General features: G+C 44.0%; 1 protein-coding gene across 1 annotated transcript in view; it reads right to left on the reverse strand.

Annotated features, from left to right (window-relative positions):
* Positions 1-13,264, reverse strand: part of LOC101472502 (uncharacterized) — a 57,046-nt gene that overhangs the window by 11,707 nt on the left and 32,075 nt on the right. Inside the window, exons 3-6 of the mRNA XM_004566642.3 lie at positions 11,958-12,040; positions 10,828-10,942; positions 10,022-10,066; positions 727-808 (exon numbers count right to left, since the gene is read on the reverse strand). Of these exons, the coding sequence (XP_004566699.3) occupies positions 727-808; positions 10,022-10,066; positions 10,828-10,942; positions 11,958-12,036 (321 nt within the window). The 5' untranslated portion in view covers positions 12,037-12,040. The remainder of the gene's footprint in view (positions 1-726; positions 809-10,021; positions 10,067-10,827; positions 10,943-11,957; positions 12,041-13,264) is intronic.

Below are 13,264 nucleotides of genomic sequence, written 5' to 3' on the forward strand. Positions count from 1 at the left end.
GGACTGAGACAGCGAAAGATGGCACAGTGTGGCGTGAAGAACAGGTGGGGACCTGTCTCCCTTTCACCCCAATAGAAGCGTACGCTGCAGATGGAGAGCCAACGGCTAAGGCCAGGAGAAGTATCTCGAGTCGCCTTCAGAGCTTCCTGTGTTTCATCACTCTTGACATGCTTCATAGCATTCAAGAATGGACTATTCAACATGCACAGCAAACGGAGCATGTTCATTGGTTCATGGACCTCCACATGATGCAAGAAAAATCAGGCCACTGTGCGATGTGTTCACTGCTACAGATACACATGTGGTAAATGCAGACTACAGATACCATGGCAGTGCCAGGATTGTGAGTGATTGCTGAAAATGTTGTAATGTACTCACTCGCTTTTTATTATTATTTGTAAATATGTGTACAAATGGTTGGTTTTTTGTACTGTTTTCATCAATAAATCTCAGCAACAAAGGACATACACCCATGTGTGTTGATTTCTCCCTAAGATGGCAAACTGAAACACTCCAAGTTGGTGACTTTTGGAGATTTATTTCCCCCACTCCCCTCCCTCCAGAATTCCTAGGTAACAACCTAATATACATATGAATGACTAGCCAATTTAGCTTCCACTTCCAGCATTTGACTGCTCTCTGGCTTTTAAAGGTAGAAACGCAAAATGATGGCTCCGCGGGGGTTTAAGTGTTCATGTGGTCATTTTTTGTCTCATGTTTACTGACCTTCTCCTTTGTAATGACACAAGCTGGGAAGTTTGCACAGTCCTGAAATCCATCCAGCAAAGTTAGTGGCTCAGTGTCCAGCCTAATGGAAAATTAACATATTAGCATTACTGCATTGATCTCATAACCCTGTGAAAGAAAAAAAATTGCAAGAATATATTTAAAAATCGCAGTTCTTCGATCTTATACAACAGTCAGAGGTTCAAAGGTTCTACATGGGCTCCTCGAAATCATACTCTAGAGCTGAGCTGCAGGGTTTCTCTCACACCTTTTTGCACTTGCTGACTTGTAAAAGCCTACAATTTTTATTTCACCATTTACTAACCGCACAGAGATGGCATCGTTTAAATATGTTAAAGTTTTCTTTAAACAAACAGTATTATTAAAGTTTTTCATGACTGTTCAGTAACAGTGTCTGTCAGGGCTTCGTGGTGTGGAGAGAAGGAAAAGAGGACTCAAACGTAGGACTCATTGATTAGCGATGAGAGAAGATTATAGTGGATGAATGAAGAGAACATGAACGAAGACTGACTGGCTGGCTGAACTGAAGACACTCGCACAGGGACGACGACAACAACATAATGAACTGGAGGAAACTAAGGACTTAAATACACAGACTGATGAGGATGATAATGGCAGACCAGTGAGTACACAGCTGACTAATGACCAGTGTTGGGCAAGTTACTTTGAGAACGTAATTAATTATAGCTACTAGTTACTTCTTCAAAAAAGTAACTGAGTTAGTTACTGAGTTACAATATTCTAAAAGTAATTAATTACTTGAAAAGTAACTATTACGTTACTTTAAAAAAAAAAAGTTTAACCCTCTGGGGTCCAGGGTAGAATTGGCCATTTTTAACTATTTCTGATGTTTCCTCCACATTTCACCTTTAAAAACTATTTATTTGCCTTGTTTGGTCTCATCAGCACAACCTCACGTGTCTGAATTTACAGTCGTGTTTTCATTTTGACAAACTGTGTTAACACAATTGATCTAAATCAGACAAAAAACATAAAATCTGAGTAGAAAAAAGTGATATTTTTTTACTGTAACAACCACAAACATGTTTATTGAATCATATTTCATAACTTTAAATGCAAATATAAAATGTCAGTTTTAAAATCCTATGCACAAGTTCTGCAAACAACATCACAGCCTGATACCTGCAGGTCTGACAGCAGCAGGTGTGTCACTGCTGTTTCTACCTGGAGACAGCAGTCGCCTCATTGTTCTGACACACAACACAAAACTATCCACAACACTACACGCTAACTACACAAGACAGCACGCCACTCCTAAAACTTCCCCCTCTTTCTAAGCAACCAAATGTCATGTTGCCATATCATTTTTTGATTGGTCGCCATGGTGCATTTTTCCACCAACACGAAAGGGCAGGGTTTTTTTGCTCATAAGCAGAGAGCGCTCGCTGCGCTGTCCTTAGACAGCAAACGTGACGAAACTATTGAGGAAAAAACGCCGCGTATATCTTGTTTATCATGACTCTGGTTTTACTGGCCTATCAACACAATTTAAAACCTGGTATATGTCACCTTGTTGCTTTGTCTTTAAGTGGTCATGTGATTGTCTTACCACGACTCCTTTATTCTTCCTCAGTCAAACAGCAGCACTCATGCCATTGTTTTGCCCCCTGAGCTCCAGGTGTTGTGTAGTGATGTGTCGGTCGCGAACGAAACGGCTCTTAGAGCCGACTCTTTAAAGTGAACAACGCGAGCCAGCTCCTTATCCGGTCTTTAAGTCTGACGTCACTAGCCGTGTCTGGGCTTAAACTCCGCTGCAGGTCCATATGTAGCCGGTCTGGCCTTAAACTCTTATTGCCATTAGTTCTCTGCGTTGTGTTGTGCGAATGACCAGAGGAGTCAGCTCTCACTTTGCCAGCTGGGTGGATTTATTCTCCCAGAATTTTAGTTACTTTAACTGTGTTTATTCGCTCTGTAACTGAGAACACTAGCGTATGCTCACCTCTCCTCAGCGGGGCCTCTCGGCGACTGAGGAAAATAGCGCGCAGCTACAGGAAGTGACTTCGTGGGAAGTCAAAGGTCACACAAACAAAATAAAAGCTCCCAAAATATAAATACAGAAAATAAACATATATAAATAAATACATATACATAACCAATACTGACAAAGCGAGATAACACTGCAGGATGGACCTTTGGTGAAATATAAATTATTTTTTAATACACCCGTTACATCCACCCCTCCTAGATTTCACCAAAATCCAGAACAGTCAGGTGAACAATCTAATTGGAACACAGGGACAAATCTACAGAATTTATGGCTCCTGGGCACGGGTTTAAACCTCCGAGCTATAAGCTCTAGTATCAGCTGTATAAGCCACCTACCAGATAGGTTCAGAAAGAGCATGAGGGTGATCAGGCCTCAGCCTTTCTTAGATCAGTGTGATGCCATTTACACCACACACATTCCCAGCCATCCACACACATCAATACCTTAAAAACACACTATGTATTTAATTGTGCCATAAGGATACTGTCCCGTAGAATCAAAATACAGAAAGATCTCTAAACACCTGGGTTTACTTAAAACAGCGTAAGAAGAGACTGAGACCTTCTGCTAACTGAATTTGCCAAACGCTTAAAGCCAAAAGGCTTTTGAACCATGGACTCAATGAGTCGATTAACTCTTTTACTAACTCGGCCAGCTCGCGTCATGACAACATTGTCCGGGCCTGCCCGTGGCTGTCCTTGTGGACCCACATCATGACATACATCCGTTGGAGGCATCTGCGTGTCGGCGACATGCACAGGGACTACTGATAGGGGCTTGGTGTGTGCATCACGATCTGTGTCTGATGGATGTGAGTGAGTGAGTGCAGTTTCTGAAAGTGTGTCTAACACAGACGGGAGGTCCAAGTCAGGTTCTGCTACCAAACTGTCCAAGTCTGTGTCTCTGTCTGGGCAGTCCTCTCCTACCAGGGAACACTGGGTTGAATCCCCTGCAACCACCTCTGGAGCTTGTTGACTTGTCTTGCCCAATCCTGAGAGTCCCTCACTCAGGATCTCCTGACTCTCATCATCATCTGAGTTGATCCAAGCACTGGTCCTGTCCTCTGCAGTCTCCTCATCCAAGGAATCTAACTGGTCTGACGCACATGACCCTCCCTCTGATCCAGTGTCACACAGTTCAGTAGTCACTACTGGCAGGAAGCTGATATTTAAAACCAGGTTGCGATGTACCACCTTTATGTTGCCTCTGTCATCTTCCAACTTGTATGTGTGAGTCTGCAGATTTCTGTCTCTGACTGTGTACACTGTTGCATCCCACTTGTCAGCAAGTTTCTTCTTTCCTCTTTCACCCTTATTGGCAATGAGTACTCTGTCTCCTATGTTCAGATGAGTGCCCTTTACTGTTCTGTTATATCCTTTTGCCTGTTTGTCTTGTTCCTTGATGGCATGAGTCTGGGCAATCTTAGCTGCCTCATGAAGATGTGACATGAGTGTTTTCACATAATTTTTTTGATCCACAACTACAGGATCACAGAGCACCTGTTTAAACATCACATCAACGGGGAGCCTCGGGATGCGGCCAAACATGAGCTGAAATGGGGCAAAACCTGTGGTCTCATGTACAGTTGCATTATATGCAAATGTCAGACTTTGTATTTGTTGAGGCCACTTGTTCTTTACTCTGAGGGGCAAGGACCTAAGCATGTTGCCAAGTGTCCTATTAAACCTCTCAGTCCCTCCATTGCCCATGGGATGGTATGCCGTAGTATGGGATTTGGAGACCCCTGAGAATTTGAGCAGTTCTGCCAAGAGCTCACTTTCAAAATTTGCCCCCTGATCGGAGTGAATCCGCTCAGGAAACCCATACACACAGAAAACATGGTCCCATAGTTTCTTAGCCACCTGCTTTGCAGTCTGGTTTGTGCAAGGGAAGGCATGGGCTAGCTTAGTGAAATGATCTGTAAGGACAAGAACATCTACTGAGCGTTGCTTGCCTCCGCACTCCAAAAATCCAAACACACCAGCTCCATAGGGGCGGAGGTTCTGATGCTCTCAAGTGGGGCTCGAGCAGAGGGTTCTGGTGTTTTGGCCAGGATGCATCTTTGACAGCATTTGACATACTCTTTTATATCAGACTCCATCTTCGGCCAAAAGAACCGTTGTCTTGCCAGATATAAAGTCTTCGCTTGCCCCTGATGTCCTGCAATATCATGGACACCATTCAGTGCCTTTGCTCTGAGACTGTCAGGCAAAACAAACTGATGTCTCCTTTGTTTACTCAGGGGGTCCTTTGTGATCCGATAGAGAACTCCATTTTGGATCCTAAGCCTTTCCCACTGTTTAAAGAACACCATGGCTTTCACATCAAATCCTGCCCTTTCACGCCTGGAAGGTCGCCTTCTCCTTGTGACAAATGGTAAGATCTTTGAAATACTGGGATCAAGTTCCTGGCTATGCTGGAGTTCCTCTAGTGTGGACACAGGAAATGACTCCTGTCCTGGCCACACTAGGTCCTGAACAGACTGGAACAGTTCCACAGCCCTTGTTTCAGCAGCCAGATCCCACTCACTGTGAAAATCCAGGATTGCCTTAACATCACACCCAGGCTGAGACGAGGGCGTCTGCAGTCCTGTGGTGCGGAAAGGTGGTGTGTCCACGCGTTGACCTTGGACCTTCAACCGGAATGCATTTTGTATTCCCTCAGAACTGACACTCTCAGCTTCAGCAAGGAGGTGACTGTACTGCTCTGTGATCAGCCTATGGCTGACTGTTGTTGCAAAGGGGTCTCTGCTGAGAGCATCAGCTACGACATTCTTGGTACCAGGTATGTGCTTCAGATCAAATGTGTAAGGAGCAAGCTTGGACACCCAATGCTGCTCACAAGCATCAAGCCTTGGTTTTGTCATGATGTAGGTGAGAGGGTTGTTATCTGTCCACACTGTAAAGGGATGACCTCTTAGCCAGTGACTGAACTTCTCACACACACTCCATTTCAATGCCAAAAACTCTAGCCTGTGGGCTGGGTACTTTTTCTGTGAATTGCTCAGGGTCTTACTTGCATGATTTCCTGTTCTTCCATTTCAGGAAGGCGGAATGGCCTCTCATCAGTGAGCCTGATGCGGTGTACAAAGCCTTCGGCCTTGCCACAGTCATGTGCATGCTTGGAGAAAATGTCATTGTACTTCTCAAGCATTTTAACCAATTTCTCCTTCCCCCCTTGACCAACATGGCACAGGTCAATATCAATTTCGCTGAGCCCAACCTGTTTTAGTCTCTGTTTAAGATCAGTGAGGTGGGCATCATCCTTCTCTTCCTCCTGCACAGATTTCTGGGGTCGACAGGTGCCCTGGAAAACTTCAAAATCCTCAACAGCAACACAAGGGGACACGTCAGCCAACTTACTGTTTCTTTTCAGGGTGACTGGTTTATCCAACAGGTTAGTGACCTTCATGGGAACCCACCTATCACCCCACAATGGCGTTATGATGCGGCCAACCATGATGTTACGTGGCATGGACTTTGATGAAGTGGCTTCAACAATCACTGTGCTCCCTGGTGACATAGAAACATTACTCGGCAGCTTGCCCCAGACTAGATGCTCTTGTCTTGCTAACAAGGTGACTGACTGCTGAAGCTTGACTGTGCCAATCTTGTCTGGGAGTTCTTCACCTCTCCCTCGGGATGAATTAGCCATGAGGTCAAGAAACTGCTCACACTCTGGGGGACAACCGCCACCTGACACGAGGCGCCAATAGTCATTGGTTATTTTCAACTGGTGCATGAGAAACCGGATGACATTTGTGCCAATGATTATATCATCACGTTGACCTGGCACTACAAGGATGGGAACAATACAGGTCTCTCCATACAGTTTCATTTCAACTTCATACATGCATTTGGGCTTGGTAAGTGTGCCACCACAGCCTACTAGCACTATTTCTTGAGGCAGGGGAGTGGGTTCTGGCAGTGTATTCTCACTCAGCATACTCTGTTCTGCTTGCTCACTGAGTGTGCACGCCATGGAACCAGAGTCAAGCATACCCTGCATGTGGTGTCTGTTATTAATGCTGACAGGAGTGTAAAACAGTTTGTCAAACGGGCCAACTCTCTGTGTGTTTTGTACTACCACCTTAACACCATCTGGTGCAGCTGCACATGCTTTAATGTAATGCTTTTCAACGTCATCACTGCCGAGGGTTTCAACATCTGTGCCCACACATCCCCTCACCAAATGCGGGCCAGCTAGTTTAAAGGCTGGGTGTCATTAGGTTGGGAGGCAGGGCGCCTTTGAATCGGTGAGCGACGAGGGCAGTTTCTCTTAATATGGTTTGGCTCAAAGCATGCAAGGCATAGGTGTTTCTGCCTACAATGCACAAGGGTAGAATGTTCAGGGGACTGGCATACTCTACAACATCTGGGTCGGGTCTGACCTGGAGGAAGCTGTTTGTCTGCAACCTGGTTATTCTGCGATAAAGCATGGTCAAAAAGGCTGATTAGTAATTTCAGGCAACTGTCATTACAAGGGGACTTTACTGTCTCATTTGATCCCGCCTGCACCTGTGTTTCTCCCGGGTGCATTGATGTCGCTAGACCATCAGCTGCAGGGGTCTGGATGTTAGCTTTAACTGGTGTGAGACACTTAGACCTGGGGAGCATACGCTCTTTCATCTCAAGCTGGTACCGATTCACCTGCTCCTGAATCTCACTGGCTGTCCACTTATCTGATGCCTTGAACTTGAAAACAGCAGCAAGGGTGGGATCAGGGCAGTACTTCACAAACATCATGGCTGCCTCCTGGCAGGGATCCTCCATGTGCCGTCCGAGTCTCTTCAGGCTTTCCTCTGCTGCATCAACTGCCTTATTCAGTCTGACCCAATATTCTACAGGAGTTTCTCCTGGCACTGGAACTGTGCTGTAGAAATCGGCCATAGGCATACATGAATATGTCATGTCACTGAAATGTTGCCTCAGTATGTCATATATAACATTTGGATTCTCACAAGGTTTTCACGATGGGGTGCTTCTCAGGGTTATTCTTACAATGTCCTTAGCTTTGCCCATCAACTTGAACATTGTTTCTTGGTACTGTTCCTGAAGGGGTGTTGCTCGCTTCTTGACATACATTCTCATCAGCTCCTCCCACTCACAGACTGTATGTTTATCCGACCCATCTCCTCTGAAGACTGGAGGCTCTCTCACATCTGACTGCAGGACTAGCTTTGCCCCAGTCAGGTTAAGGTAAGTGGGCTCGCTGGGTGGCTGGCTTACACTGCTCTGAGCTTGTGCGGCCCCGTCATCCCTTTCCCCACATTCCTTTTTCAACTGATCCCTAATGGTCTGCCCCACCTGTTGAGCTATATGTGTTATCAGGTCATTTAATGCTGGGTCTGCTGTGGCTGAAGGGTCTGAGAATGAGTTACCTTTACCACTACTGGAAGATGTGCAACCAAGTATGCGAGTGGAACAGAAAGCTGGGGAGCCTGCACTACGAACAGGTGTACTAGGCAACCCCTCAATTACCCTCCCTCTTCCCATGGCAAAGCTGAACCCGTCACTTGAAACTTTTTCATCATCCATTGTTATAACATATGCACAATGCAAACAGCAGAATTAAATTTACCTTGTAAACAACAGTCCAAAAAAAAAGGTGCAAGTGTTTCCTCGAACGCTTGGGATTTGTGTTCAGAGCTTACATTAAATTGTCCATTACAGCAACCTCTGGTGACCAAACTGATGTTGATCGCGTCTCCACGAACCACGATGAGCAAGTCTGAAGTGGTGTGGATCCGGGTCACGGCACCACTGTAGCCGGTCTGGCCTTAAACTCTTATTGCCATTAGTTCTCTGCGTTGTGTTGTGCGAATGACCAGAGGAGTCAGCTCTCACTTTGCCAGCTGGGTGGATTTATTCTCCCAGAATTTTAGTTACTTTAACTGTGTTTATTCGCTCTGTAACTGAGAACACTAGCGTATGCTCACCTCTCCTCAGCGGGGCCTCTCGGCGACTGAGGAAAATAGCGCGCAGCTACAGGAAGTGACTTCGTGGGAAGTCAAAGGTCACATAAACAAAATAAAAGCTCCCAAAATATAAATACAGAAAATAAACATATATAAATAAATACATATACATAACCAATACTGACAAAGCGAGATAACACTGCAGGATGGACCTTTGGTGAAATATAAATTATTTTTTAATACACCCGTTACACATATATCAAACGATCACTGTGGCATTACTGAGAGTTGAAAAACTGTCTAAAGTCTTTCATCTGTAATACAATGATCAGCGTTCTGCTCTACCAGGTGTAACAATTGAGTTTAACATCCAGGCATCCATGAAAACGGAATTTATGACATTTAACGGAGTTAGAAGTTAGCAGGAAGTTAGCTCGCTAGCTTGTTCAGCAGCACTCATGCGATTGTTTTGCCCCCTTAGCTCCAGGTGTTGTGCCAAAAAGTGATCGTCAGGCAGAAAGTGATTGCCGCCGCGGGAGCGCGCACAGCTGATATAAGATGCGGCGAGCTGAACACAGCTTCAACTGTCTGTTTGTTGAAAAACAGTAACACGACTGCATTTTCTTGTTAGTAACTGTAACGGCGTTGTAACGATAGGAATAGTAATTAGTTAGATTACTCATTACTGAAAAAAGTAACGCCGTTAGAAGAATATAGGCGGGGTGTCAGGCTCAAGGAAGGAGTTCGCTGGCTTATATCAACCCTTGTGCCTCTTCCCCCACCCTCAAAAACAGACAAAAAGCAGTTCATCTCCCCATTTCTTGAGATACACGGCGTCTTAAAGTCTGAAACAGTCAACAAAGCGCAGTTGGGCATACCCCCCACCCCCACCCCTCCCCCAGAGGGAAATGAGAAATGAGTAGATCAGAGGGACAGCTCATGTTGAGCAGTCTAGAGACAAAGTTAAGTCTGAGGCTGAGATGGTTTGCACACATGCAGAGGGAGAGTGGATATACTGGCCTAAGGATGTGAAGATGGAAAGAGGAGAAGCTCAGAGAAGCTTCATGGATGTGGTGAAGGAGGACATGCAGAGGGTTGGTGTCACAAAGGAAAATATGGACGCAGTATGAAAAGGATGCAGATGAGCTGCTGTGATGACCCCTAATGGACTTTTTGGCTCATTAATAACCAAGTATTTCAACAAAAAAAAAAATCCAGTGTATTGTGAAGCACTGTCCAAATTATTTTACAAATACTTGCAAAGGACATGAAATATCCAGGTCTGAGACAGCAATTTTAAACACGCTAAACACCATTTAAAAAATGTAAATGACTGAAAGCCTCTTTACCTTTTTACAGATCTTCCAAATCTTGACAGGTGGTAGCCATTTCCCCTAAATGAAACACATTCTGCATTATACTTTTTGTTATGGATTACTTTTTTACTTTTGAAAAAGTTGCAGTGTGCTGTGGTTGCAAGTAGTAAATGTCAAAGTTAAGTCTCAAATTTTTAGGTGCATTCTTCGTCATGGGCATTGGGTCTTTCTCTAGTTCTACTTCCTTGTCTCATCTTGTCTGATTCGTTCCCACCTGTTTCCTCTCCCCTCCTTACATGCTGTGTATTTATTGTCAGAGTCTAACTCCTGTCCTTTGTCATTTCCACCCTTATTCTGTGGTTTCACTAGACGTCAGGTTGTTGTGTGTTATTCCTGCATCCACCTCTGTTTTTTCAAAAAGACTTTGGCATTAAAGCTGTTTTTGAATTCAACTCCTGTCTCTGGCACACTGCGCTATATTGCATCTCCAGCAAACTATATTCCCTAAAACATTTTCTCAATTAGTTTCCTACTGAGTGATGAGGCCATGAACACACCAGACTGGTTATTTTATATAACAGATACCAGTGCATGCTGCTTTGTCTGTGTTGGAGCAGAAAAAAAGATCTCCACTAGGAGACAGCCAAGATAGCTCATGTTTTCAGTAACCTTTGCCCCCTGATATTAAATATTATTTTTTTTTCCACATGTGACAAGGCTTATTTAAATGCTTCTATGACACTCGCACTGAAAGAGCCACACAGTGCTTCTAATAACCAATGTCTATGATACCCACAGGGGTTTTAATGTAGTAACAGCTGTTAATAGCCATAAGATACCTGGTTGTTGAGGAGTTCATAAGCTTTTCATCAAACATATGTTCAGACAGTCCTTGGAGTTGATGCAGTGCAGCGATGTCAGAGCCGAGTTCCTCCCACTCATCATCTCTCACCTCTGAAAGCATTGAAACACAGTTTAAAGCTCAGCAATTTGTTAGGGATGGGGAACTAAGTCCTGGTTCTGGCCGAGAACCACTTCTACACTGGATTTGTATGCCCCTAAGATGCACTATCTTTTAAAAACCTAGAACGGGCAATCCACACTTTTATCCTATCTCGACTGGGCTACTGCAACTCTTTATATGTAGGTGTCAGCCAGTCGTGTCTAGCACGGCTCCAGCTGGTCCAGAATGCTGCAGCTCGTCTCCTGACACGTGCAAAGAGACACGAACATATCTCCCTGGTGCTTGCCTCTGTTCACTGGCTCCCAGTTTGTTTTAAAATACAAAATTTCATTGTTGTTAAGAAAAACACAATACAACATAAATATTATAACAAACTAAACAACATGAATAAAATATACAACAGAATAAAGTACTATACGAAAAAGAATAAAACGCTCTGTTATAGTAGGAAAAACTGTCGATCTTACGTGCTGCACAATAATATTTAATATTTAGTATTTACTGTTATATTCACATAGATCATCGCCATGATGTTGCTCTGTTTTTTTGCTGGTTTTCTCTTTTTTCTTTCTCAACAGGTGATCCAGGTGATTGATATATGCATTTTTTGTCTGGTTTTTTTGTTGGTTTTTGTTTTTTTTGCCCTTTATCACCGTTCCTCTTCCCCGCTGTTTTACTTTCTCCCCTTTCTTTTCCCCAGTCAAGTCTGTCCTGTATTTAGCAGGTTAAAGTAAAATAAAATAAACAATAAAAGGTGAATCAAATAGACCAATAGGGCAAGGCCCGGATGGTCCATTTGGTAAAGTAAATCCATTGGGCATCTTTCTTCGCCTTTAGACAATAATTCTGATGCAAAAGAGCCAAACGGGACAGGCAGAAAAGAAAAAAAATATTAGGAAAAACTGCACTTGGTAACATTGCACACCAGAGAGAAAGTTGTGTATGCGATATGAGTGTGTGTTTGTCTGCACATGTGTGGTCATCTGTAGTGCTGTAGTCTCTTACCGAACTCTTCAGTGAGGCTGAGGAGGCTGAGGATGACCAGGAGCTTCAAACTCCAGCAGCCCTGCCTCTGTCCTGCCATCGCCCTGCAAAATATTATTAACATGACACTGTGACACAGTCCAGTTGGAAACATGTGAACATGGATCACCCCAAACATTTTCACAGTTTCTACACAGGTTCAGGCATTCTCCTGTCATGTTTAGTCCATGCAGTCATGGTTCTGGATCTTTGACCAGAATTTGAATTTGGAGTTGAATTGTGAGTTCATTATCTGATTTTGTTTGTTATAGATTTCTTTGTTCCCTTTTGTGATTCCCCCAGTTGTGTCCTCGTGTCTGTCTCTGCCCTGTCTCAGTAGTTAGTCTTGTCTTCCAGTCAGTCATGTCTCGATGGTTGTTTCCTTTTTGTCTGCGTCAAGTTCAGTCTCAGTCTCTAACGGTTTGTGATGTTTCCTGTTTTGTTTTGTCTTTATTCCTTGTGTACTGTTTAGTTTTGTGTCCTTTGTCAGTTGTATTCCCAGCTGCTTACCATTTCCTCATAACCCTGCATGTAGAGCCACTGTCTTAGTCTCTCTGTTCTCTATCATGTTCTCCCTCATTTTTACATGCTGTGCGCTCCTGTGTTTTCACTTTAATTCCAGCTTTATTTTAAATTTTCTGTGAGCTCCAACAATACAGCTCCTCTTTGAGTTTCAGTCCTGCATACTGTGTTCTAATCTGCCAGCTGATCAGTTTATCATGACAAATACAGGGTGTATTGGTGGACAGAGCTACAGACCCATGACACCCTTACCCAGGTAGCTAGCAGCTATGACCAGCACTACTTGAACAGTTAATAAAAGGACAGGTAATGTTTAGGGATGCACCGATACCGATACTGGCATCGGGTATCGGGGCCAATACTGTAAAATGTGTGTGTACTCATACTCGTAAAAGTTAACCGATACCATGAACCGATACAAACTTATTTCTTTAGTCAGAGGGTGGCATGTCATTTCTGTTGTAGTTTTTTAGATTGGCCACTAGGGGGACATCCAGCGCTAAACAGGCACAGGGTTAGGCGAGTGAGACTGGCGGCTCCAGATAAAAAAAAAACTGGAGGCTGCTGTAGCTAGGCTAAACAAAATGTCAGCAGTGTGGACAGGAACAGCCAACTTTAACTCAGGTTTTGGAAAAGCAACGAAAAATGTCAAGAGAAAATCCACAGGCAGTTAAAATAACAGAGACTCTGACTCATTTTATCGCTCTGGATGACCAGCCAATGCTGGTCGTGGAAAACATAGGATTGAACCGTCTTCTCAGCATACT

Source organism: Maylandia zebra, linkage group LG2, assembly GCF_041146795.1.
Source record: "Maylandia zebra isolate NMK-2024a linkage group LG2, Mzebra_GT3a, whole genome shotgun sequence".
Lineage (NCBI taxonomy): Eukaryota > Metazoa > Chordata > Actinopteri > Cichliformes > Cichlidae > Maylandia > Maylandia zebra.